Source organism: Hemicordylus capensis, chromosome 5 (assembly GCF_027244095.1).
Source record: "Hemicordylus capensis ecotype Gifberg chromosome 5, rHemCap1.1.pri, whole genome shotgun sequence".
Lineage (NCBI taxonomy): Eukaryota > Metazoa > Chordata > Lepidosauria > Squamata > Cordylidae > Hemicordylus > Hemicordylus capensis.
This window is the reverse complement of record NC_069661.1, coordinates 149824975-149847944: the sequence shown is the minus strand read 5'-3', so window position 1 is coordinate 149847944 and position 22970 is coordinate 149824975. Positions and strand designations below refer to the sequence as shown.

At 43.5% G+C, this 22970-nt stretch overlaps 3 protein-coding genes across 9 annotated transcripts in view; 2 read left to right on the top strand and 1 right to left on the bottom strand.

The window, feature by feature from the left end:
• Positions 1-2505, top strand: part of NAPEPLD (N-acyl phosphatidylethanolamine phospholipase D) — a 38471-nt gene extending 35966 nt beyond the window's left edge. Inside the window, exon 5 of the mRNA XM_053258485.1 lies at positions 251-2505. Within this exon, the coding sequence (XP_053114460.1) occupies positions 251-379 (129 nt within the window). The 3' untranslated portion in view covers positions 380-2505. The remainder of the gene's footprint in view (positions 1-250) is intronic.
• Positions 1-17159, bottom strand: part of ARMC10 (armadillo repeat containing 10) — a 41552-nt gene extending 24393 nt beyond the window's left edge. The window contains exons 1-6 of one of the 3 annotated variants that reach the window (XM_053258492.1): positions 16693-17159; positions 13795-13940; positions 11992-12126; positions 7128-7304; positions 5698-5769; positions 2258-4685 (exon numbers count right to left, since the gene is read on the bottom strand). In XM_053258492.1, the coding sequence (XP_053114467.1) occupies positions 4431-4685; positions 5698-5769; positions 7128-7304; positions 11992-12126; positions 13795-13940; positions 16693-17023 (1116 nt within the window). In that variant the 5' untranslated portion in view covers positions 17024-17159 and the 3' untranslated portion in view covers positions 2258-4430. Of the gene's footprint in view, positions 1-2257; positions 4686-5697; positions 5770-7127; positions 7305-11991; positions 12127-13794; positions 13941-16692 lie in introns of those variants that run through there. The other 2 variants (XM_053258494.1, XM_053258493.1) reach the window with 2 other exon arrangements.
• Positions 17160-17302: 143 nt separating this feature from the next.
• FBXL13 (F-box and leucine rich repeat protein 13) overlaps positions 17303-22970 on the top strand; it is a 176894-nt gene continuing 171226 nt past the window's right edge. For 4 of the 5 annotated variants that reach the window (XM_053258482.1, XM_053258478.1, XM_053258477.1 and 1 more), the window contains exon 1: positions 17303-18273. In XM_053258482.1, the coding sequence (XP_053114457.1) occupies positions 18199-18273 (75 nt within the window). In that variant the 5' untranslated portion in view covers positions 17303-18198. Of the gene's footprint in view, positions 18300-22970 lie in introns of all 5 variants that reach the window. The other variant, XM_053258480.1, reaches the window with a different exon arrangement.

Genomic DNA, 22970 nt, shown 5'->3' with positions numbered 1-22970 from the left:
GTTGTTAACTGGTCCTGTAATAGCAGGACCTGATCTGCAGTACTCCTTGCAGATAATCATAGAAGTGAAAGGTTGCTTCAAGTAGTAGCCACATCCAGAGCTTGTACAAGAACTTCAGCAATCTCACTTGACTTCAGCGGCTTTAAAATTTTCCCTCTAAATTTGTTAGAACAATATTTCGTATGCCTGTGAATGTTTCCCGGAAGCTTAAACTGACTTCTCCAATAGTATTGTCTTTTTGTCTCCACAGTACTACCTGGATCCTCCAGCTAAACTGAAAGAAGCTCTTGATAGATATGGATTAAAAACAGAAGATTTCTTTGTCTTAAAGCATGGAGAGTCAAAAGATTTAAATATAAATGATGATGGATTCGAATAAATAGAAATATTCAGTTTCTTATGCACATCTGACAAAGCAGAAAAGATTGAGAATACATAAAAAAAATTAAATTGTATTTTTAAGACTTCGTGTGTATTTATCAACCAGTTCCCTAAATCCCCTTGCATATCAGCTTTATAAAACACTTTTTTAAAACAATGGAATTGCAACTCTGGATGCTATTAACTTAGCTAACATTGCCTGTAGAATACTATTTCATCTTTTAAGAATATTGGACAACATTCAGTGTAGTTAGTCATGAGTAATTTATGTAACATTAATTTCAGTGGGACTTATTCTGAATGTTGCTCACTATTTTTGTTGTGTAGCAATGCCACTACAGGTATTAACTGCGTGTTTGGGGGGATTAGGCCACAATCTGGAAGAGCCAAGGGGGCATGTGTTTGGTTGCATAGCTGCTCCCTGCACCAAACTTCTGTATGCCTTTTAAGCCTCTATTCACCCAGTTTAAAACTTTCTGGTTCAGTGCTGGGGGAATAAGATGAGGTAAGAACTCTCAATGAACATGCAGATTTGGTACCATGAGGACTTGGAGACTCAGCAGAGAGGTGATTTGTATATAGAAATCATTTTCTGCATGTGTTTGACTGAGAGACTGCTCTAGGTGAGCAAAATCTCCCACATCAGCTCCTGGATTGCATGTGCAAAGGATTGTGAGCTTCTGTCCAGAGATCATGTGCACATTTGCACTCAGCTGTGCTTATAGAGCCTTTTTTATCTGATAGTGGGCCCTTCATCCTCTCCTACAACTCACCTGACTGCCAAAAGTGAAGAATTCTATAGCATTGTTCAACATATATAAACTACATGTTCTCTAGAATTCATATGTTCTATAGACTCTACAGTATTTGAAAATAAAACTGTTCATCAAAACTATTCCTATGTGTTCAGAGCTAGCAATTAGATAGCAGCTTTGTGTGTCCTAAAAGCAGTCCCTTGGAAGGAAGTCCCACTGAAATGATGAGAATTTTTAGTAACTGTGCTTATGATCTGCTATTCTGGAAAGGAGATACACAGCCCAATCCTATGCATGTTTACTGAAAAGTAAGGCCCACATGTCAATGGGACTGACTTTCCAGCAAGTATGCTTAAAACAGCAGACTTGACATCAAAGGCTGTTCCAATCCAAGTTACCCTGACTTGCTTGGGTTTTGTGTTATGCTGTAACTGAGAAGCTGCTCAATATTAGTCTAAGAACAATTACACTACCCTGCTAGAAGTGGTTTTGAGCCTTGCAACCAATGCAAAAGTCATACTGAAGCAAATAAATGCTTTGAACACTACAGCCTTGGTGTGAATAATTCTCAGTCCATTATTTTTTTATGAGCAATTCACCTGGAGTATGTGCCCTGTGCCTTCATAGCTGATGAAATTAAGATTTGAGATGAAGTCTTCCAATATTGTTGCTGGAGCACATTTTAAACAATACTTTTTACTGAATGCTTGTATTTTAATTTGCAAATAAAAAGCCAAGTTTAGAAATCTAATGTGCCTTTTTAAAGAGTTGCAACTACTAAAAATGCCTCACAGTATCTGTACTTTATCCAGATTCTGTGCACCTGCAGTTTGTTTTCACTGTGAAATTGCTCTTTGTCACAGGCCTGAATACTTCTATTGTTCTGAGAATTAGATTAGCAAGTACTGTTCCTATAACTAAGATCACCAGATTGTTCTCTGAAATCTTTATTCAGCTCTTTGTTTCTACTTTCCCCCTCCCTGACCCAAACAAACTCTGATAGCAGTACGATGTGGAAAAATATGTTTAGGTTGCTTATGCAATTGAAAGCATGACTATAAACTTGTTCAGTATTGTAAGACTGCCAAATGTATCAAATTACTATACTGATTTACAAAATAGACGCTCAAATGTTACTACTTTATTGCACAATACTTTGAATTATTGTGGGTACTGGAATAACGCTTGCTAGCTATGCTTTCTTCTGAGTGCACCCCAATTTATATGAATGCATTTAAGTACTCCTTTCTCTCTGAATTATGGTTTGCTTGTCTTGTATCATTTCTCCAAATATGCAATATTTAAACGTGTGTAACTTTCCTCCGCTGTTTGACCAGTCCAGTAAACATTTCATTACAAACAAAGCTAACTTGTGAGTACAGAGACTGATTTAACTGCATTTCCTTCTGTTGTATTTGTTGGAGCTGCAAATAGAGTTCACATGTGGATGTTTTTCTGTTTACAGCAAAGCAACTTAAGTATACTGGAATTCTATATCATGTTACTCTTCAATGGAGGTAGTTCTCATGATCCAACTACAAGCTTTTTTTGGAGGGGGTGTGTGTGTAACATTTGTTACATAATTTAGACTCAGTAAGGCAAAGTGTGCTGTCGAGCCATTGTCAGCTCCTGCTGACCACAGAGCCTTGGGATTTTTCTTTGGTAGAATACAGGAGGGATTTACCATTGCCTCCTTCCATGCAGTATGAGATGCCTTTCAGCATCTTCTTATATCTGTGTTTCCTATAGTCTGGGAAACATACCAGCAGGGATTCGAACTAGCAATGTCTGCTTGCTAGGCAAGTCATTTCCCACTGCGCCATTAGGTGGCTACTTAGACCCAGTAGTCACCATTAATCACAGTATCCTCCTAGCTCATCTTCTGTGGTGGCTCTGTTGCTATCTGGAGGGCTATACTCAAAAGGTGCTGCTGGGGGCTCCCTTCTCTACTCCTTGTCCATTGGCCTGGGGGCACCACAGGGTTCATCCATGGCTGTAGTACAGGGATGGGCAAACTTGGCCCACCAGCAGCTGTTGAAGTACAACTTCCATCTCCAGCCACAGTGTAGTAGTAGTAGTTCAACAGTAGCTGGTGGGCTAAGTTTGCCCACTCCTGCCATAGTACTGATATGCTGATAATACCCAGCTCTGTCATTTAAGTTAGATTAGTTGACCGGGCGCATAGCATCTGCGCCCCTAGTTCTCCCTGGCTACCCCCCCTTCAGCCCCTTTTCCCTAACTCCACTGCCCACCCTTGCTTGTGGTTTCTGACCGGCTTGCTGGCCCATTTGCTCCTGCTGCCTCTTCCTCACACTGGCGGCGCACAGTGCCCGCCACGGCTGGTCCCGCCTCCGTCTGCCATTTCCCTGAGCAGCAGCTCAACAGTCTCATGAATCCTGCCGCGCTGTGAGCTCCACCGCCCAGCCAATCCGGCGCCTCGGCTTCCCAGCCAATCTGCTGGGTTGCCGGGACGCATCGCCACAGAGGCACGTCTACCGGGATTAATAATATAGATACTAGGGAGATGATGGATGGCCTGTGCCAGATGAGGTCAAGCAAGCTGAAACTTAATCCAGATTGGTAAAACCAAGCATTCAAGTGATGAGTTAAATCTGATCTTGGACAAGGTCATGCTCCCTCTGAAAGACAGTGTTTGTAATTTAAGGATACTCCTAGCCCCAACACAATCCTCAGAAGCACAGATGGCAGCTGATTACAGGAATGCCTTTTAGCAGATATGACCCTACTTGGGAAAGTCAGATCTCAGTTACCCATGTACTGGTAACATCCAAATTGGATTACTACAATGCATTCCAGTTTGTCCCAAGGATGCTTGAGAGTGTTCTTTGTACACATATTATACCTATCCTGCAGCAGCTCCACTCTGCAAGTTTGCTTCTGGGCTAGATTCAAGGTGCCGTTTTTGATCTTTAAAGCCCTACATGGCTTGGCGCTGGGGTATCTGTCCGATCACATCCACCCATACAAGTCTGCCAGGGTCTTTCATTCAGCATCTAGAACTCTTGCTGCCACAAGATGCAATATTGGCTATTAGCTTAGATAGCTTTAAAAAATTAGATAAATTCATGACATATATAAATGGCTACTAATCATTACAACCATGGAGTCTCCAGGTTCAGAGACAGCATATCACTGCGTAACAGTGGGAGAGGGCTATTGCCCTGCTTGCAGGTTTGCCAGACACATCTGTTTGGTCACTCTGGGGAACAGGATGCTGGTACTGATGATTTGGTTTGATGCAGGAGGGTACATCTAAACAGTTCCATCTCCAATTCAACACTGCTGCATTATTAGTTTTGCAACTTCTTCTTTGACTTCTGTGTCATGATGGTATAATAAAGCTGCCAGTTTTTGAGCACAGTCTGTAGAGTTTCCCCAGAGTACAGAAAAAACTGAATCTTCACTGTGTTGGTGGGCAGCAGTCTTCTCTTTTTTCATATGCTTTGCCAAATTTGTGGCAAATGCCAGGACTCTGAGAAGAACTTCTTTGTTTATGCAGCTCTCAAAAAGGGTTAATAGGAATGGTGCCTATATAATTAAAACAGACACAGAACACAACATAGCTGGTCACATTTATTAGAAATACTACAAATGAATGGCTTTTTATAAAATCCACACAAAATAGCTTACAGCAAAGAACAGTTCTGTATACTTTAAGCATCTTAACTGTTAGATATCATGCCAGACCACTCTAGAAGGCATACTTCCTCTTAAGAGCACTGGTTTATATTTTAGAACATGAAAACTTCTTTGGACTCTAAACCCTAGAATGTGATAGTCTGGAAAATGGAAATGTTCATTTAAAAGCTACACTGCTGCTAGCTACACTAGATAGCATGAAAAACTATCTTCACTCATCCTGTGCATAGATTAAAAAAAACTCCAATAGTCTTCAGGAAATGTATCAGACAAGTATGAGACAAGAATCTCCAATGCAGACTGAATATTATTTGTGATCATTATACTGGTGCAGTGGCTAGTACATGCCATCCTAAGCACTAGTTTACTAGTGTAGAATCTAATTGTAAACATTCACATTACAAGTAACCACCAAAATATTTTTCATTTCACTTTAATGAAACTATTTTGAACAGAACAACTATTATGTACTGTTACTTTCATTAATAAATATTTTCCAAGTTAAACTTACACTAAAGGTCTATTGGTTTATAGACACAGCATAGGCAAAGCAAGGTAAATACAGTATTCAATATTTCTGAGCATGGAGTTTCATGCAAGTTTGACAATGCCAGGGATGATGGTAAATCCTGAAGTTTTTGCATGGAGATCTTTGAGAACATGCTGAAAATCTGTATTTGACTTCATTGCTTCCTACATGCCCCTCTTTCGCGGACTTTAGCCATTTGTCAGTAAATTCTGAATTTAGACCTCCTTGGGGCAGCCCTCCTTACATTTTGAGAATCATACATCTCAAGCAATCTCCAACTAGTATTCTGGAATATTTTCTACCCCCACTATCTCAAACTGTTAACATTTATTCAAACATGTCTTGGAAGGAACACAAAAATAGTAGCCTCACCTGAGCATTAAGAAGATGTTCTGTCATAGTTGGGTTTGCTGATAAGTTCACAAGCACTTTTAGAACCTGAATCTAAACAAAAATAAAACAAAATATGTAATTATCTATGGAACTCATCTATAGAATTAAAAACATACCTGAAAAGCAAGAAATAGTACTGAAAGAATACAAGTCCAGCTTTCTGGCAATGGTGATTTCTCCTTCCCCAAACTGAATTCTATGCTGCAATCCTAAGCATGTTTACTTCATTGTTAAGTCCCATTGAATACAGTGGGGCTTCGTCCTGAAAAACACACAGTGTTTAACTAGGACCAGAGAGACCAAAGTTCAAATCTCCATACAGTCATGACACACATTGGGTGATTCCGGGCCAGTCACTTCTGACTCAGCTTAACCTACTTCACAGGGTTGTTGTGAGGATAAACATAACCATGGACACACTGCTCTGGGATCCTCAGAGGAAGATCGGGATAGAAATGTAAATAAAATAAAAAATTCCTTTGCCGTCTCTGCAACAACTTGAGTCTGACTTATGGTGTGTAAACTTTATACAAGACTGCAATGCAGCAGGAAGATTAATAGCATCCTTTGTCTTCTGGGGCCCACTTTCTCTACCCATTCTTAACATAAAATTCATCGCCAATTTTAACAATTTTAAATCAACTATGTGTTCTCAATGAATTATGCCTTCTCATGCTTAAGTGGGAACAGGGAGTCTAATCCAAAGAGGCAATATATTCTATGCATCATTTTATACCAGACAAAACAAAATTCTCTGCTGTTATTACTTACTTCTTTTCATGGATGGCCATCTTGTGGCACTGATAGGTTACTACTCTAAACCAGAAAATAAATATCAGATGGAAGAATTTCAAACTAAAATCTTGTTCTGTGAATGAGTGATAAGCAACTGTTTTTGAACTCAGGATCTAACCACTTATCTAATTAGGGCTGAAAAAGTTCCCCTGAGTTGGCTGATGCCTCCAGAGTTCAGAAAGGCAAAGTGTCCATATTCCCTCCTACCCATCTGCAAAAAACCACCCATTTTTCTATCATCATCATCAACGTCCCGCTCTTCCTCCAAGGAGCCCAGAGCGGTGTACTACATACTTAGGTTTCTCCTCACAACAACCCTGTGAAGTAGGTTAGGCTGAGAGAGAGCTGACTGGCCCAGAGTCACCCAGCAAGTATCATGGCTGAATGGGGATTTGAACTCGGATCTCCCTGGTCCTAGTCCAGCACTCTAGCCACTACACCACGCTGGCTCTCTACAGTTGATATTAACCTTATCTGCATGCATACTATTTATTTTCAAAGCAATTTACTGTAGATAGAGCTCTTAAGCTCACCTTCATAAGTTTTTCTGATAAGAACAGCAGAACAGTAAAGATTTTCCTTCTTCAAACTTAAGATAGGATGGTATAAAGTACCTGTGTTCTTTCATTTCCTTCCAAAAGCAAGTGAAGAAAGCATGGGACAGAGCTAGTCATCATGTAATGATAGTAATTGGTAACAGACATATTGGTTAAGAAGCGAAGCCCAGCTAGTTGCAACTCAGAGTTCAAAGGAGATGAATGAGTTTCCTCACAGACTTTGGTAATATATATCTCAGGAAAAAACAAAAAAAAATCTCTAGTAATAATCTAACAATGTAACATAAGCAAAGCTAGTGGCAGATAAAACTTAATAAAATCAAATTAACACGAAGAGCTACTACAGTCGTCCCTCGCCTATCACGGGTTTCCCCAATCGCAGACTTGAGTATCCACTATTGGGAAACTGTCACCACCCTTTGCCAACCGTGACCTAAGTATTCGCGGTTTGGGACCTTTCCCCAAAAGTCTGGGTAGTTTTTAGGGGGAATTTCCAGGGGTCAGGGGGATTTGTTCTATTTCCCCCCCTTCATTTTAAGGGTACTTCCTGATCATGATTCCCCTAACCCCGTTTCCCATTACTATCAATGTCTTGCCTACCGCAAATTCGCCAACTGCGAGGGTTTCCAGAAATGGAACCCCTGCGGTTGACAAGGGACGACTGTACTACAAATAATTGAGCAAAAGTTATTTCTCAGATTAAGAATTCTTTAGGCAGCATATTTTAGGTTTAGTCAGATCTTTTATTCTCAATATGTATTTCCAAGGTATCCTTAACATATCCAAGAGCAATTCTTTTAACTTTAGATTCTACCATAACAATTTATAAACCAGCTAAACTGCATAACTGATTTAGTGTAATCTGAATACTGATACAAAGCCAAGAATGCATCATATTGGTTTGCAATAGCATCATACCATATTCAACCATACCATTGCCCAAAGTGCAGCATGTGTTAATGTGGGTTTTGAAGATTTACTATCATCTGTACCTTAGATGAATAATAAGCATCACAATGAATTAAATGAGAAAGCTCTCATTGGTTTTAATGTAACTAGAATGGCATTAAATTTCCCTGGAAAAGACCAGGGCGAGAGTCAGTGGCCTTGACTCTACTGGACCATGGGTGAGATTAAAAACAGCCTCCCCCGCACCCTTGCTGGCCAGAAAAAGCCAGAACATCGGCTGTTCCAGCATTGCAGTCCGGCTGGAGTTTCAGTTCCCTCCTTTTGAGTGCTGATAATCAACATCTGCCGGTACTCGGTACTCGTACCAGCTTTGTCCTAGGTGTCTCCTGTGAGAGGAGTGGCACGGAGGCTATTTAAGGAGCGGCTGTGTCAGCAGGTGCAGCCACCAAAGGGGACCAGCTTTGGGGGCTGGGCCTTCAGGGTGGCTGGGGGGAAGTGTGGGCTAGAGGCTGCTGGTCTTATTTTTATTGGGTTGTGGCAGCCCTTTTTGCCAATATGTATTTGGGATGATGGAGGGGGTAGGGTGCATCTGGAAGTTCTGGGGCAGCTATTACTATTCTCTGGTGGAGAATAGAAGAATTGGCGCTGACAGAGCAGCTGGCCATTACAGGGGAAGGGAAATCAGTAATTTAGTAACTGTTTCCACTCCCAACTGCCTTGTCAACTCTCAGGCCTCAACTCAGGGAGCAGCTCCAACTTTCTAGCGTCTAGCCACTCCTCTGCAATGCCAGGTCAGTTCAGAATAGGACTGAAATTGTCCATGATTTGATCATGGATGAGGGAGCTGACCTGGCATGTATAACTGAGACCTGGCTGGGGGAGGCAAGTGGTCCAGTGTGGGCTCAGCTTCCCCCACCAGGTTACTCTGTTGTGGAGCAGGCTAGGGGAAGTGGGTGGGTGGAGTGGCTGTGGTCCATAAGAATACCATCTCCCTTACCAGGGCCCCTGTGAGACAGTTAACTTATACTGAGTGTGTATTTCTGAGGCTGGGAACTAGAGATAGACTGGGGATTCTGTTGGTGTACCGTCCACCCCGCTGCCCAACTGACTCCCTAACTGAGCTGATGGAGCTGGTTGCGGAGTTGGTGTTGGACTTTCCTAGGCTTTTGGTGCTGGGGGAATTCAGCATCCATGTTGGGACTGGCTTGTCTGGTGCGGCTCAGGAGTTCATAGCGGCCATGACAACTATGGGCCTATCCAAATTAGTTTCTGAACCAACTCATGTTGCCAACCACACACTCATTTAGTCTTTTATTTGGATTGGGGGGTGTTCCATGGGTGGGGGATCTGGTCATTTCCCCATTGTCATGGACAGACCACTACCTGGTTAAAGGTTGGTTTCACAGCCACAATCCACCTCTGCAGCAGAGGTGGTGGACCTATTAGGATGGTCTGCCCAAAGAGGCTTCTGGACCCAGTATGATTCCAAAAAGCCTTGGAGGGTTTCGAAGTTGGTGCGGCTGGTGATTCTGTTGATGCCCTGGTGGGAACCTGGAATAGGGAACTAAGCATCCCTTCTGACCTGCTTCTAAAACGACCCCTTGATATACTGAGGAGTTGCGGGAGCTGAAGCAGCTGGGTAGGTGACTGGAACGCAAGTGGAAGAGAACTGAATCTGACAGGACATAGCATAGGACCCATTTGAAGGCTTATGCGGTTGCGGTACATGCAGAAAAGGGAAAGAGATTTTGGTCTGTGTGCATTGCATCCACAGGTTCACGTTCAGCAGAGCTATCCTGGATTGTGAGGAGTTTGCTTTCTGCTCCTTCTGCTTTAGATCAGTCCCCGGAAGCATTCTGTGACGCTTTTAGTGGATTCTTTGTGGACAAAATCTCCTGTATTCAAGCCGACTTGGACTCCACTATTTCTGCAGTCAATGAAGGAGGTGTCCAGCAATCCCTCTTGCAGTATTAAGATTGGATCAGGTTCAATCTGTGACTCCTGAGGATGTGGACAAACTGCTCAGGACGGTGTGACCTACCACTTGTTCTCTGGATCCTTACCCAACTTGCTTGCTTCTATCTAGCAGGGAAATTGTTGGAGGTGGCCTGGTTAATATCATAAATGCATTGCTGAGGGAGGGTAGGGTGCCTCCTTGTTTGAAGGAGGCAATCATTAGATTGCTTCTTAAGAAGCTTTTCCTGGACCTCTTAGCGATAGATAGTTATAGCAGGGGCGTAACTACTATTAGGCAAGGGGAGGCGGCTGCCTGGGGGCCCCCACGCCTCGAGGCCCCCCCCAGAGGCAAGTCACATGACTATATATTGTGAAGTGTGTGTGTGTGTATCAGCGAGGGGCCCATTTTAAAATTTTGTCTCTGGGCCCACTCCAGCCTTGTTATGCCCCTGAGTTATAGGTTGGTCTCCAGTCCTCCTTGGTTGGGTGAGGTGATTGAGAGGGTGCTAGCTGACCAGCTCCAGGCAGTTTTGGAGGAAGCTGATTATCTACACCCATTTCAAACTGGCTTTAGAGCTGGCTTTGGGGTTGAGAGAGCCTTGGTCAGCCTAATGGATGACCTCTACCGGGGAATCGACAGAGGGAGTGTGACTCTGCTGGTTCTTCTGGATCTCTCGGCGGCGTTCGACACCAACCACCATGGTATCTTTCTGGATTGGCCGGGGGAGTTGGGGATAGGGGGCACTGCTTTGAAGTGGTTCTGCTCCTATCTCTAAGGTAGATTACAGATGGCGATTCCAGATGGTGGAGCTTGGTGACAGCTGCTCCTCAAAATGGGAGCGGTTATGCGGAGACCCTCAGGGCTACATTCTGTCACCAATGCTTTTTAATATCTACATGAAACCACTGGGTGACATCACCAGGCATTTTGGTGCTGGGTGTTATCAGTATGCTGATGACACCCAAACCTACTTCTTTTCATTTTCATCATCAGGAAATGGCATTCATTCCCTAAATGCCTGCCTACAGGCAGTAATGGGCAAGATGAGGGATAACAAATTGAAACTGAATCCAAGCAAGACGGAGGTGCTCATTGTTGGGGCTCAGAATTTGAGAGATAAGTTAGAGCTTCCTGTGCTGGATGGGGTTACACTCCCCTGGAAGGGGCAGGTATGTGGCTTGGGAGTACTCCTGAACAGCCAGGAGTGCTTTCTATCAGCTTCGGCAGATTCGACAGCTGCGTCCATTCCTTGAAGAACATGACCTCAAAACAGTGGTGCATCAGCTGGTAACCTCCAGGCTTGACTATTGCAATTGCTATACATGGGGCTGCCTTTGTGCACAGTTTGAAACTTCAGTTAGTTCAAAATGTGGCAGCCAGATTGGTCTCTGGGGCAACCCGGAGGGACCATATTATGCTTATTTTAAAACAGTTGCACTGGCTGCCGATATGTTTCCGGACAAAATACAAAGTGATGGTTATTACTTTTAAAGCCCTGAATGGCTTAGGTCCGGGTTACCTTAGAGCAGGAGTGGGGAACCTTGGCCCTCCAGCTGTTTTTGGACTAAAACTCCCATAATCCCCAGCCACAGAGGCCAATAGCTAGGGATTATGGGAATTGTAGGCCAACATCTGCAGGAGGGCCAAGGTTCCTCACCCCTACCTTAGAGAGTGCCTTCTTCTACATGATCCCCACTGTACATTAAGGTCATCTGAGGAGGTCCATCTCTAGTTACCACCGGTACGTCGGGTGGTGACTCAAACATGGGCCTTCTCTGTACCTGCCCCTGGGCTGTGGAATGCACTCCCTGCAGAAATCCGTAATTTGAATTCATTATTGGCCTTCAGGAGAGCTCTTAAGACCTGTTTGGCCTGGCCTTGCAGTGTTTTAAAAATGTTTTAAATGTTTTAATTGTTAATTGGTTTCACATTGTTTTTATTTTAATATAAACTGCCCTGAGCCATTTTTGGAAGGGCAGTATAGAAATCAAAACAAACAAATGTTCTTTATAAATTTTGTGATCTGTTTGCATAGACCTTTTATTTCAAACTCACCTTTATCTCTTCTTGATTTTTAATATTCATACTCAAGTTATTAAGAGCATTCAGTGCTTTTTCTTTAACTTTAGCAATAGGAACTGAAAGTGTTTTTCCAATCACAGAAATGCCACCTACATTTCGAATGATATCCTAAAAGTTATAAAGAGAAAATGTGAGTTCTGCCTGAAATAAAAAATAATTCAATTAAGCAATTTATGTTTACTAGCAGACCCGGAACACACCATCTGCGCCACTCCCCCCCCCCGCCCCAGTCTGTTCCCCATTTCCTCCTCTGCTGTTCTCCCCACTCCCAGCCCCCATGCCCACCACAACAGCCCCAGTTGCTCCGCCAGCCTCCGTCTGGCCATTTTCAGGAGCCCGCCCCTGCTGCCCGACCAGCCAGGATCCTCCAGCCAGGCCCGCTGCCTTCTTTACGCGGCCCCTTTTTGTCTTGCCGCCCGTTCGCCTCCCGCCCCCCAACGGACCCCTCACCGCCTGTTGCCCTCCCATCTGAGGCAATGTTCCTGCTCCTGCCCATTCCTTCCCAAGGCAATGGTTGGAACTCTTGCAGGACCTCGCAAGAGTTCCAGCAGGTATCCAGACATGTCTCAACATCCCCAGAGTTCTCTACCGGGTTGGCCGTAAGACAATTAAATATATAGATATTTTTCTCTAATCTGTGAAAACAACTTGATTATATATGCTCGAAGGCAGAAGAAAGAATAAATATTCTGAAGCTGAGAATTGGCAACACTTCCCCAAATGCACTTGGATACATTTTCTATTGCAACAGGTCTGTTTGGGTTGCAGCCAAAGTTGGGAAAGATACACAGGGATCTCCCTTCCCTTCTTGATTACTAATGACCTTTTTATTTTCTCTCTCAGTGGAGGGACAACTACAACATAGTAGAGTACTCTCTCAACTCCAAACCCTATTTGTTTTACAAAACATCTAATACTGATGTAGGGGAAATTGTCATGGATCTGTTGCGATTCTGGCAATAGGGTTACTGAAGATGCAGATATTGATTATGCGTTATTCCTGCCATAAGCAAGGGTTGATTAAAAATTATGGTTACAACACAGAAGAAATTGTAGCACTGTTCTAAGCCAGGTTGTAGTAAAACATATTTTATTTTAATTATTTTGAAGATTTATACCCTGGCTGACATCCAGACTAATGCTGCACACACACACGCGAAACATTTTTCATGTGTGCAATGAGAGGGAAGGACAATAGTCACCAATTCCCTTTTCTTCAGTATCCCTCTGTGCCTTTTGAAAATATGTTCCCAAGGGGCCCACAACCCAGACACACTCTTTTGGGAGACACAGAAAGCTGCAGAAGGAAGAAATTAATTGGCAAAAATCTCCCCTCCCCACTACATGGATATTAGTCTGAATGCCAGCTGATTCCTTCTGGTTAAACACATCAAACTCAAAAGATAAATTGGTTTTATTATGCTCAGGTTGGCTCACATTAAAAGTTATTTTAAAAGCTAAAAATTGAGAATTATAAAAACTAAAACTAAAGAACCTGCACTCAGCAGCAGCCCACCCAAAATGGAAGACTCAAAAAATACAAGTCCAAAGCCACACTGAGTACCCAGAATTAGAGGTGCAGGTTTAGATCATGGCCAATAGCTCTATCCACAGCCCAAAAAGAGAGTCCAATTCAATCTGACAGTGGCATTGCTGGAAGGGGTTTACATTTTATATGAAAAAAAAATAAAATACACACACACACACACACACACATATAGTGAACAGAAATTTCCTTTTCTTTGTGCATTGTTTAAAATAATAGAGACTACTTACTTGATTTACAGAGAATGCAGCAGAGTTGCTCAGGGTAACCAAGGCTTGTTCCTGAATTGAGGGATCTTCTGTAGACTCAAGTAGATTAATAAGTTTCTGTATGTGGTGTACCTCTAGATTATCAGATGGTTTTGGAAGATCTACACCTGCAAATTTTCACACACACACACGGTTAACTGTTTTTCTTGGGGAGGCATTTAATTGGAAAAGGTGGCCCTTCTATGAGACAGGGTGAGGCATTTGCTTCAGTGTGGGTTCAGGGAAGGGCACGGGGACAGGCAAATGCCGAGGTCCCACCACCATCCACTGCCACCACACTTACTTGCTCTGCAGGGAGCATGCTGTTCACACCTTTTCTACCCCTGCTGACTTCAGCCAGGAATGGCTCTGTTCAGTTATCATTGCCACTTGGCAGCATAGCCTTCTTCTTGGCCACTTCAAGAATGATAAGCACTCATGTGCAGCACGTGCATTATTATTGACTTTTGCCCAAGTCAGAAAAATGTCTTGGTCCAAGGGTTAGGAGCGAGTTGCATGTTAGCAATTCTCTCTATGTTAGCTATTTGAAAGGCTGCATTAGTTTACAGTAGCTAAAATGTACTTAAATATGAATGGATAGTCCACCTAAATTATATATTTAAGCTAATTACATTTAATTAGTTTAGTGTTAAATATTTGTAATGGAGACATGTTCTTAGATTTTTTCCACATATATTTAACTTCTTTTTTTAAAACAAGACATTTTGAAGCCGAGTTTTAAACCCATTTTGCCCCTTTATGTAGTCACTACCCTGAGCTACTATAATCCAATGACAGTAGTTTCCAAGTTCCCTCCCTAGCATCTCTAAGATAGGGCTGAGAGAGATTCCTGCCTGCAACCTTGGAGAAGTCGCTGCCAGTCTGTGAAGACAATACTGAGCTAGATGGACCAATGGTCTGACTCTGTATATGGTAGCTTCCTATGTTCCTATGACTGTTAAAATATTAGTTGTCACAGTTTCACTTGGGTGGTGGAGGGCAAGTTACTAACATGGGTTCAAGGCCCCATTTGTAAAACAGCTATCATAATACAGAGTCCTACTTCTTTGGTTCATTAGCAAAATGAAATGACAAAGGTTCTCTTCAGGGGTGTAGCTAGGGCAGAGGGGGCCGTGTTCATCCCTCTCTCTGGAGGCCCCCAAGAGTGAGGGAGATAATGAAGAAAATAGGGAGGGATGGAGCTGGAGGACCCTCAGGAGCAGGGGGCCGTGGTCTTTGAACCCTTTCACTCAACTATAGCTACGCCCCTGGTTCTCTTCCACATGCCTAAAGATGCATTTGAACAAGTGCATTTTCTATTTCATTTAATAATATTATGGAATAATGATGCATTTCCTATACATATTTGCTTCCTCTCCATAGAATTGTGGGACTGGGTTTCTCTTATTACACTAAATCTTACCAACTGTATACAGGCCACATATGAAGAAATATGAACACAAGGCAGCGGGGGGGGGGGCAGAATTTGAAACAGGTTGTAACTTATTTTTAGTTCTGCAATGTAAGAATCAACTCCTTTCACTAAGAAATTAGCAATGTATGATGAATTTTATTTGTCATATGTATATACCACCCCATATAAAATAGCTGGGTAGTTTACAATTAAAACTCAACAATTAAAACCTTAAGTCATATAAAACAAATTAAAATAACCATCAATAAAACTTCAAAACATTATAAATGAAAAACCTGATAAAATAGATGCATTTTCAAGTCGCTTAAAAACAGAGATGAGGAGGCTCTGATTTCATTTGAGGGCATGTTCCAGAGCCCTGGAGCAACTCTAGGGAAGGCCCAGTATTGGGTCACCAAACGAGCTGGTGGGAACCACAACCTGACCACCCCAATGAACTTAATAGGCAGTGGGATTCATGGGTGTCTGCATAAAAAAGGAAAGACTGTGTCATAGAGTCACCGTTGACTCCTGGCAACCACAGAGCCATGTGGTTTTCTTGGTAGAATATAGGAGTGGGAGCCTTCTCCCACACAGTATGAGATGATGCCTTTCAGCATCTTCCTGTATTGCTGCTGCCCAATATAGGTGTTTCCCATAGTCTGAGAAACACACCAGTGGGGATTTGAACCAACAGCCTACTGCTCTCTAGGCAGGATGCTTACGCCATTAGGTGACGTCTGCATAAAAACAGGTATTTTTTAAAAAAATAAGACACATCTCTTAAGGAAAGGGGCGAGGCACAGCAAAAGCTGGAAAGAGGGAAGCCAAGAGACTTGTTCTACAGCCTAATCGTGGGGAGATGTACATCCATTTAATAAGGCACCATCCGTTGTAGGGATGTGCACGAACCAGTTCGGAGGCCCTTTTACGGGCCTCTGAACAGATTCGAACACTGAGTGGGTTCAAGGTTCAAAGGTGGGGGTCTCGCTTTAAGGGCAGGGGAGAGTGTACTTACCCCTCCCCCTGCCAACGCTGAGTTTTGGTAAAAGCCTTTGGGGCAGCACTGTACATCTCTGCTACCCCTTGCTCCTCTTTGGCTGTAAGTATCGGGCACGCAGGTGCACATCACGCATGCAACATGTGTCCAATACTTCCGGCCAGAGAGGAGGAAGGAGTGTCAGGGAGGTACACTGCCACCCCAAAGGCTTTTACCAAAACTGAGTGCTGGCGGGGGGGAATTGGGGCATGGGGTAATCCAGAATTGGAATACAATCCAGAATTGGAATACAATCATAACATGTTTTTAGCACACAACACATCCTTCTGCTGTTATCAACTCTAGATTGCATATTAAATTGTTTGACTACGCACACCCTTAACAAAAGCGTAGTGGCCACCAGGTCCCCATTATATCAACAGTATCTATACATGAAAAGCATCTCTCTCTCTGACCAACATCTTACCTTGCCGAAGACTTCTAGAATCTTTCAGGAGAGTGCTGGAAATCACAGACATACCGGATGCTTGCTGCAATAAGCCGCTCTCTGAGCCAGCCACCTCATATTCCCCCGAAAGGAGCGACTGAGAAGCAAGGCTAGGGTCATTCCGAAGACGTTCGCCTTTTGTTCCCGCTACTAGTTTCCCAGCCCCACCACTTTTCCTCCTCCTCCTCCTCGAAGTCACTCTGTAAAGCCAATAACAGACGCCAGCCCCAACCACCAGGCCCACCACCAACCCCGTAGAGCCCCTGGAGTTCCTCATGCCGACCAGGAAAGGAGTTGGCCGCTCAGCCATCCGCACCACAAGACCGCCATGTGATATTGCTTCTCTCTGACGAGGCGAGAGCGTGACTCCTCCTCCTCCTCCTCTCTGTGCCCTGGAAGAACAACTTGAGCAAGAGCCTTCACTTTGCTCCTCAGCGCCATGCAACGTAGTCAACTCTCCTCGCCTCGTTCGTACAAAATATTACGTACTAACCGCGATAGGCCTCTACACGCACAGGCTCACACGCATCCCTGTGGTTGTTATCACTCCCTAACATTTATGGGTTTTGTTTCTGGCGCTCGTGCCTAGAACAGCTGTGTAACGGGAAGGAATTCAACAGAGCGTCCTGTCTTCACCGGCATGGAGATGTAGGGAGGAAGGACAGACACATCGCTGGTAAACAGCCACACAAAAGAAGCTACACAAACCTCCACGCACAGACAGGAACGCTTATCTGTGGACGTTATAACTCGAGTTGCCAGCTGGCTAAAAACAAAAACACAACCCTGCTCTGTTCGTGTACTTCTAACAGCAGGCAGCTAGAGGTGCAGAAATCAGGAGAAAGTTTTCACAGTATACACGTTTTTGTTAATCTCTGTACTGCCACATCAAGCTACTGTGAAAGTCAGAACTACAGTGTACCACTGAAAAGTTGGCAACCCAACGTAGTAGCGCAGCTAACGTGGGGTTATTTCCGCACGCTAGTCCGCAGCCTTCATTTCTGCCAAGGTGCTCACGGCTGCAAGGCAGGCGGAAATTCAGCAAGAAAAAAAAATATAAAGGCTTCGCCCGCCCATTCAATATCCATGTGCAGCTGTTAATAAAAACACTGGCGGAAGCTCTGCGAAGGAAATAAACACGTGGTGGCCGCCTGATAAGTTAGTGTAACGAACGTGGAGGCGAGTGGTTGAATTATCTCAATCAGCGGGCTGGGGGTTCAGCGGGAAACACCATCAGTAGACCTTTCAGGGCTGGTGCATTTCGAACGCACGTTCAAATGCATTCAGGTATTTTTTTGAGCCAGAAGTGGCGCTTGTGGAGGGAGACAGGAGTGAGCAGCGGCTGGCCATGGAACGCGCGCTGACCACGCAGCAGCCCGGCCTGGGGGGCAGTCAGTTGCAGGCTGGTCGCTAGGCAACCAAGAGCAGCCGGGGGTGCGGAAAGGAGCGGTCAGCTGAAGTGCGGCTTCTCCACCCCCTGGGGCCATGGCTGCGTTTCAAAACGTGGACCCAGCCCTTGGGGTCTACTTCAAGAAACACTTCATACCCGATATCTATGAGGTAAAGGAGCTACCAGCTTTTTGACCGTAGGTACAAGTTTGCAGCTGCAACAAGGAGGAGAAGTTGACGAACAGGGATTTCTGTGAGAATCCCCTTTCTCCTCTTCGCTTGGTATTTATTTAAATGTACTGTATACCCCTTTCGGTCTTTTTAGGGATAAGCTGGGATTTTAGACAATTAAAAGAATAACACGTTCTTTTTGAGAAAAGATGAACTAATCAATATTGTAAGCATCTACTTAACTGGTTTCTTTGAGCTGGATTTGGTAGAATCCAGATTTTTGAAATAATTGGAGATTGAGATGGAATTCAGTTTTAAAGCAAGCATTACCTTTAGAGTATCTTAATTTGCCTTTTGTCTCTTAAATCTGGATGGCATTTAAATTGCAATCGCAAGGGTAAAAAGTAGGCATGTGCATGAACTGAGATTTGTGGTTCCATGAAGCGGTTCATTCCGGTTTGGCCCAATAATGAGCCAGATTGGCAGTTCAAGGGCAGCACCGGGGGGGGGGGGGGGGCGGTTCAAGCAGCACCTTTAAAAGTGTGGAACCACAAAGCTGTCCAAATTCAGACTGGTGCACAAACTTCGGTTTGGGCACATGCCTAGTAAAAAGTTAAAGTCTCCATCTAGGAGACTTTAAAAGTTAAAGAAAAGTCTCCATCTAGGCCATGAACTGTAATGACTGCTCAGAACACCACCACTCTATGATGCTATTGTCAAACTAACTAGAGGCCTGTCAAGTTTGAAGCGCGTTACTATGGAGTAATAGAGAGTTTGAGTCCTTTCCCCCAGTCCACCCATCCCGCTTTGAAGCCAGTACCTTGGGCAGTCTGCCTCACCAGCCCAAGTCCCACCACCTGTTCCCTCAAACCAAGTATGGCTTCTAGATCTCGGGAAGTACTTCAACCCCTTCCAACCCACAAATGATGGGAGGCGAGAGCAATGCTGTCCTTAGAGAGCCCTGGTTGGGTGCAGGGCCTGAGGCAAATCGGTCCATAAGGGCCCCTTCCAGTTAATTTAGTGGGGGTAAAAAAGCAGGGTCTGAGGTGGTCATCTTGCTTGCCATGCCCTAAAGACAGTCTTTTGGGGGTGTGTGTGTCAGGGGGGCATATATTTTGCCTGGTCCTGGTAGTCACACATTATCTGTGGTCATCACTGATCTCATCCTTTGGCACCAGCAGAGGATATGGGGGTGACTACATCTGTCTCTTTTTGCCTCAGATCCTTCAGACACACAGAAGCTGTGAGAGATTCTTGCTGTTTCTTAGTCTCTAAAGTCAACTGTAGTGAGACTGCATGTGGCAGAGAACTCAGGGGAGCAATGGAGTCTCTATCAGTTGGCGTGAAGTCAGAGATCTTCCTTCTAGGAATGTGCACAAAACCGGTTTGCCCGGTTCAGTTTGAATTTGAACTGGACTGGGCATGTCTGGTTCGAATTCAAACTGGTTTTGGGGGGGGTACCCTTACATTTTGTTTTTTAAAAAAGTTTGACTTGCTGCTGCCAAGGGATTTGGCGGTCTTGGGAGTTGCTGCTGCAGCTGCTGGGGAAATCTCTGGCAGCTCCCCCTCCCTTCTACACCTCCCCCCACATGTTTATGTGTCATAAACATGATGCAGTCAATAAAAATTGATAAAAACTGCCTGGGACTAGTAATAGCAATAAAACTATAGATCACTATAAACTATAAATCACTATAAATATTAATTGCACCTTCTTAAATACCCTTTCTCTTCAGTCTCCTAAGATGTCTACTGAAATGCAAATTCTGTTACCAGAATATTCTGTGTAACAGAATATGGAATTTTAGAATTCAGAAGTTTGCTTTATATGTGCATTGTAATCTGCATTCAACAGGAAGTTGACTGGTGGCTGTACTAGGACTATGGGGTATTAATCTTTACCTGCCTTGAACGTCCAAGAATATTTAAGTTGGGGATAGTTAAAGTTCCTAAGTGCTAAAGATTATGCTGGGCTGGGAGGGATATAAATTACATTATGTTTAGTTCGTAGATTTTTAATGTTACTTTCAGTTTAAACTATCCAGAATTCATATTTTATTTTTCAGTTTGAAATAGTTTCTATATAAAAAGTACTTTCAGTATTTGTGAACTGCCAAAAAGTTCCACCCAGTTATCATTGTTTTTAGCATTTCCATGGTAACAGTAAACAGCTTTCTCTGGTTTAGATATAATAACTATACAGCTCCTCCTCAACGGAGCTAATTTACGTTAGTGGCATTTAAAAATGATTTCTGGTTATACTTTGGCTTTAATATACTGCAAAGCCAAAGATAAAATGCCTCTTTGTTGATTTTTGAATTTGCATTCCAAGCAATACAAACAATTTATAGTTTCAACTTCCAAACAAAACATAATGAGCCACAGTGTAATAAGCATATGCTGCTTGATCCTCATAGCACAACTCAAGCCCTAGTGAAAACTATTTCACTGGTGAGCAATTTTTTTAAAAAGGATGTTTAAAACCCTTAAAATTTCCAGATTAATGGCTGATTCACACTACAAACTAGATTCTTTCATTCTGTGCATCCAGCGTATGTGTGTTCAATGTATGGGATAGCATAAATTGTTATAGCATGTAGTAACCGTCTCCTGTATGATTAGGGTTATGAGGTATCCATTTGGGTGTAAGGGTATTCATGCTTCTGCTTCTTAGGATCTTCCAACTTTAAGAGTAAATGGGCCACTACAGTTAGAGTGCAGTCTGTGCAGACAGGGCCCTGCTGCGGCAGCCCTGTGTATAGTTTGATGCCCATGGCTATGCAGGTTTCTATGGTCACTTAGGGGTAATTTTACTCCCTGCGGGTATGGTATCCAGGCAAGTAGCTCACTGCAACTGAGGTAGCCTGTAAATTTCTAAATGGTGGAATGCAGGATCCAAATAATTATTTGAGACATGCCAAGTCTTTGAGGTATGTCCAGTGGAATTTTTTTATTTCTAACCCTCTTACATTTAATAACATACCCCGGTACATGCCACATCACAAGCTACTTTTGAAAGATACCTTAGATGCCAAAGTTATTTAACATGTGGCATGAGGAGCTGCTGTTCAAGAAACTCAAGCCCGAAGTTATTTTAATTGTACTGGACTTGGTCTGTTAGGGTTGGACTACACATTACTTTAAATGCATAGTTTAATCATGTCTGCTTATTTTTTAAAGTATAAACATCACTAATAAATAATTAGTTTCAAGGAGCATAGTTCAAAAGACATTGTACTTACTTGATTGATTGATTGATTGATTAAGTGCCATCAAATCAGTGTTGACTCTTAGCGACCACATAGATAGATTCTCTCCAGGATGATGTGTCTTCAATTTGACCTTTTAGGTCTCTCAGTGGTGCATTCATTGTTGTCATAATCGATTCCATCCACCTTGCTGCTGGTCATCCTCTTCTCTTTCCTTAAATTTTTCCCAGCATTATGGAATTCTCAAGGGAGCTGGGTTTTCACATAATGTGTCCGAAGTATGATAGTTTAAGCCTGGTCATTTGTGCCTTGAGTGAAAATTCTGGCTTGATTTGTTCTATGATCCATTTGTTTGTTTTCCTGGCTATCCATGGTATCCTCAAAAGTCTTTCCCAGAACCAAAGTTCAAAAGCATCAATGCTTTTTCAATCTTGCTTCTTCAGAGTCCAGCTTTCGCATCCATAGAATGTCACAGGAAAAACCATTGTCCAAACGATTCTAATCTTTGTAGGTATAGACACGTCACAGCATCTAAATATCCTCCCCAAGGCCTTCATTGCAACCCTACCAAGTGCTAGTCTGCGGTAGGGATGTGCATGGACTGCAGAGGTGCGGTCTGATGCCGGGGTGTGTGTGGCTCTTTATGGGTGGGGGGTGTTGTACTTACCCCTCCCGCCACTTTCCCCCCACCGGCACTCCATTTCTAAGTGAATTCTTCAGGGCAGCAGCGGTCCTCCCTGCCGCCTCTGCCCCCTTGTTGGCTGTGAAATACGGAAGTAACTTCCGTGCGTGCGGCCGCCAATGACACGCGTGCCACACATGTTACACGGCGCATGCGCGACAGTGGCGGCCACACACGCGGAAGTTACTTTCGCATTTTGCAGCCAACAAGGGGGCACGGGCAGCAGGGAGGACAGCTGCTGCCCCGAAAAATTCACTTAGAAGTGGAGTGCCGGAAGGCGAAAAGCGGTGGGAGAGGTAAGTACAAACCCCCCCGCCCTTAAAGAGCCACACACACACCCCGGCGGCGGACCGCTGGACTGGGCCACCTGCAAACCGGTTCGTGCACATCCCTAGTCTACGGCACATTTCTTGACTGCTGGATCCTTTACTATTGAAGGTCGAAAGCAGAAGCTCTCTACCACTTCAGTGTCTTTATTGTCAATTCTGAGGCTGGTTGCTGTGCACATTGTCATTAGTTTAGTCTTTACATTTAGTCATAGTACCATTTTTTTCCACAGTGCTCTTTGACTTTCATTACTAGAGCCTGCCGATTATCTGCATTCTCAGCAATCAGAATGGTGTCACCAACATAGCGCAAGTTATTGATGTTTCTTCCTTCAGCTTTAAAACCACACTCTTCTTCCAATCCAGCTTCTCTCAGTATATGTTCAGAATATAAGTTGAATAAATACGGAGAAAGTATACAGCCTTGTCTTACTCCTTTGCCGATCTGGAATGAATCTGTTTCATCATGTTCCATCTGGA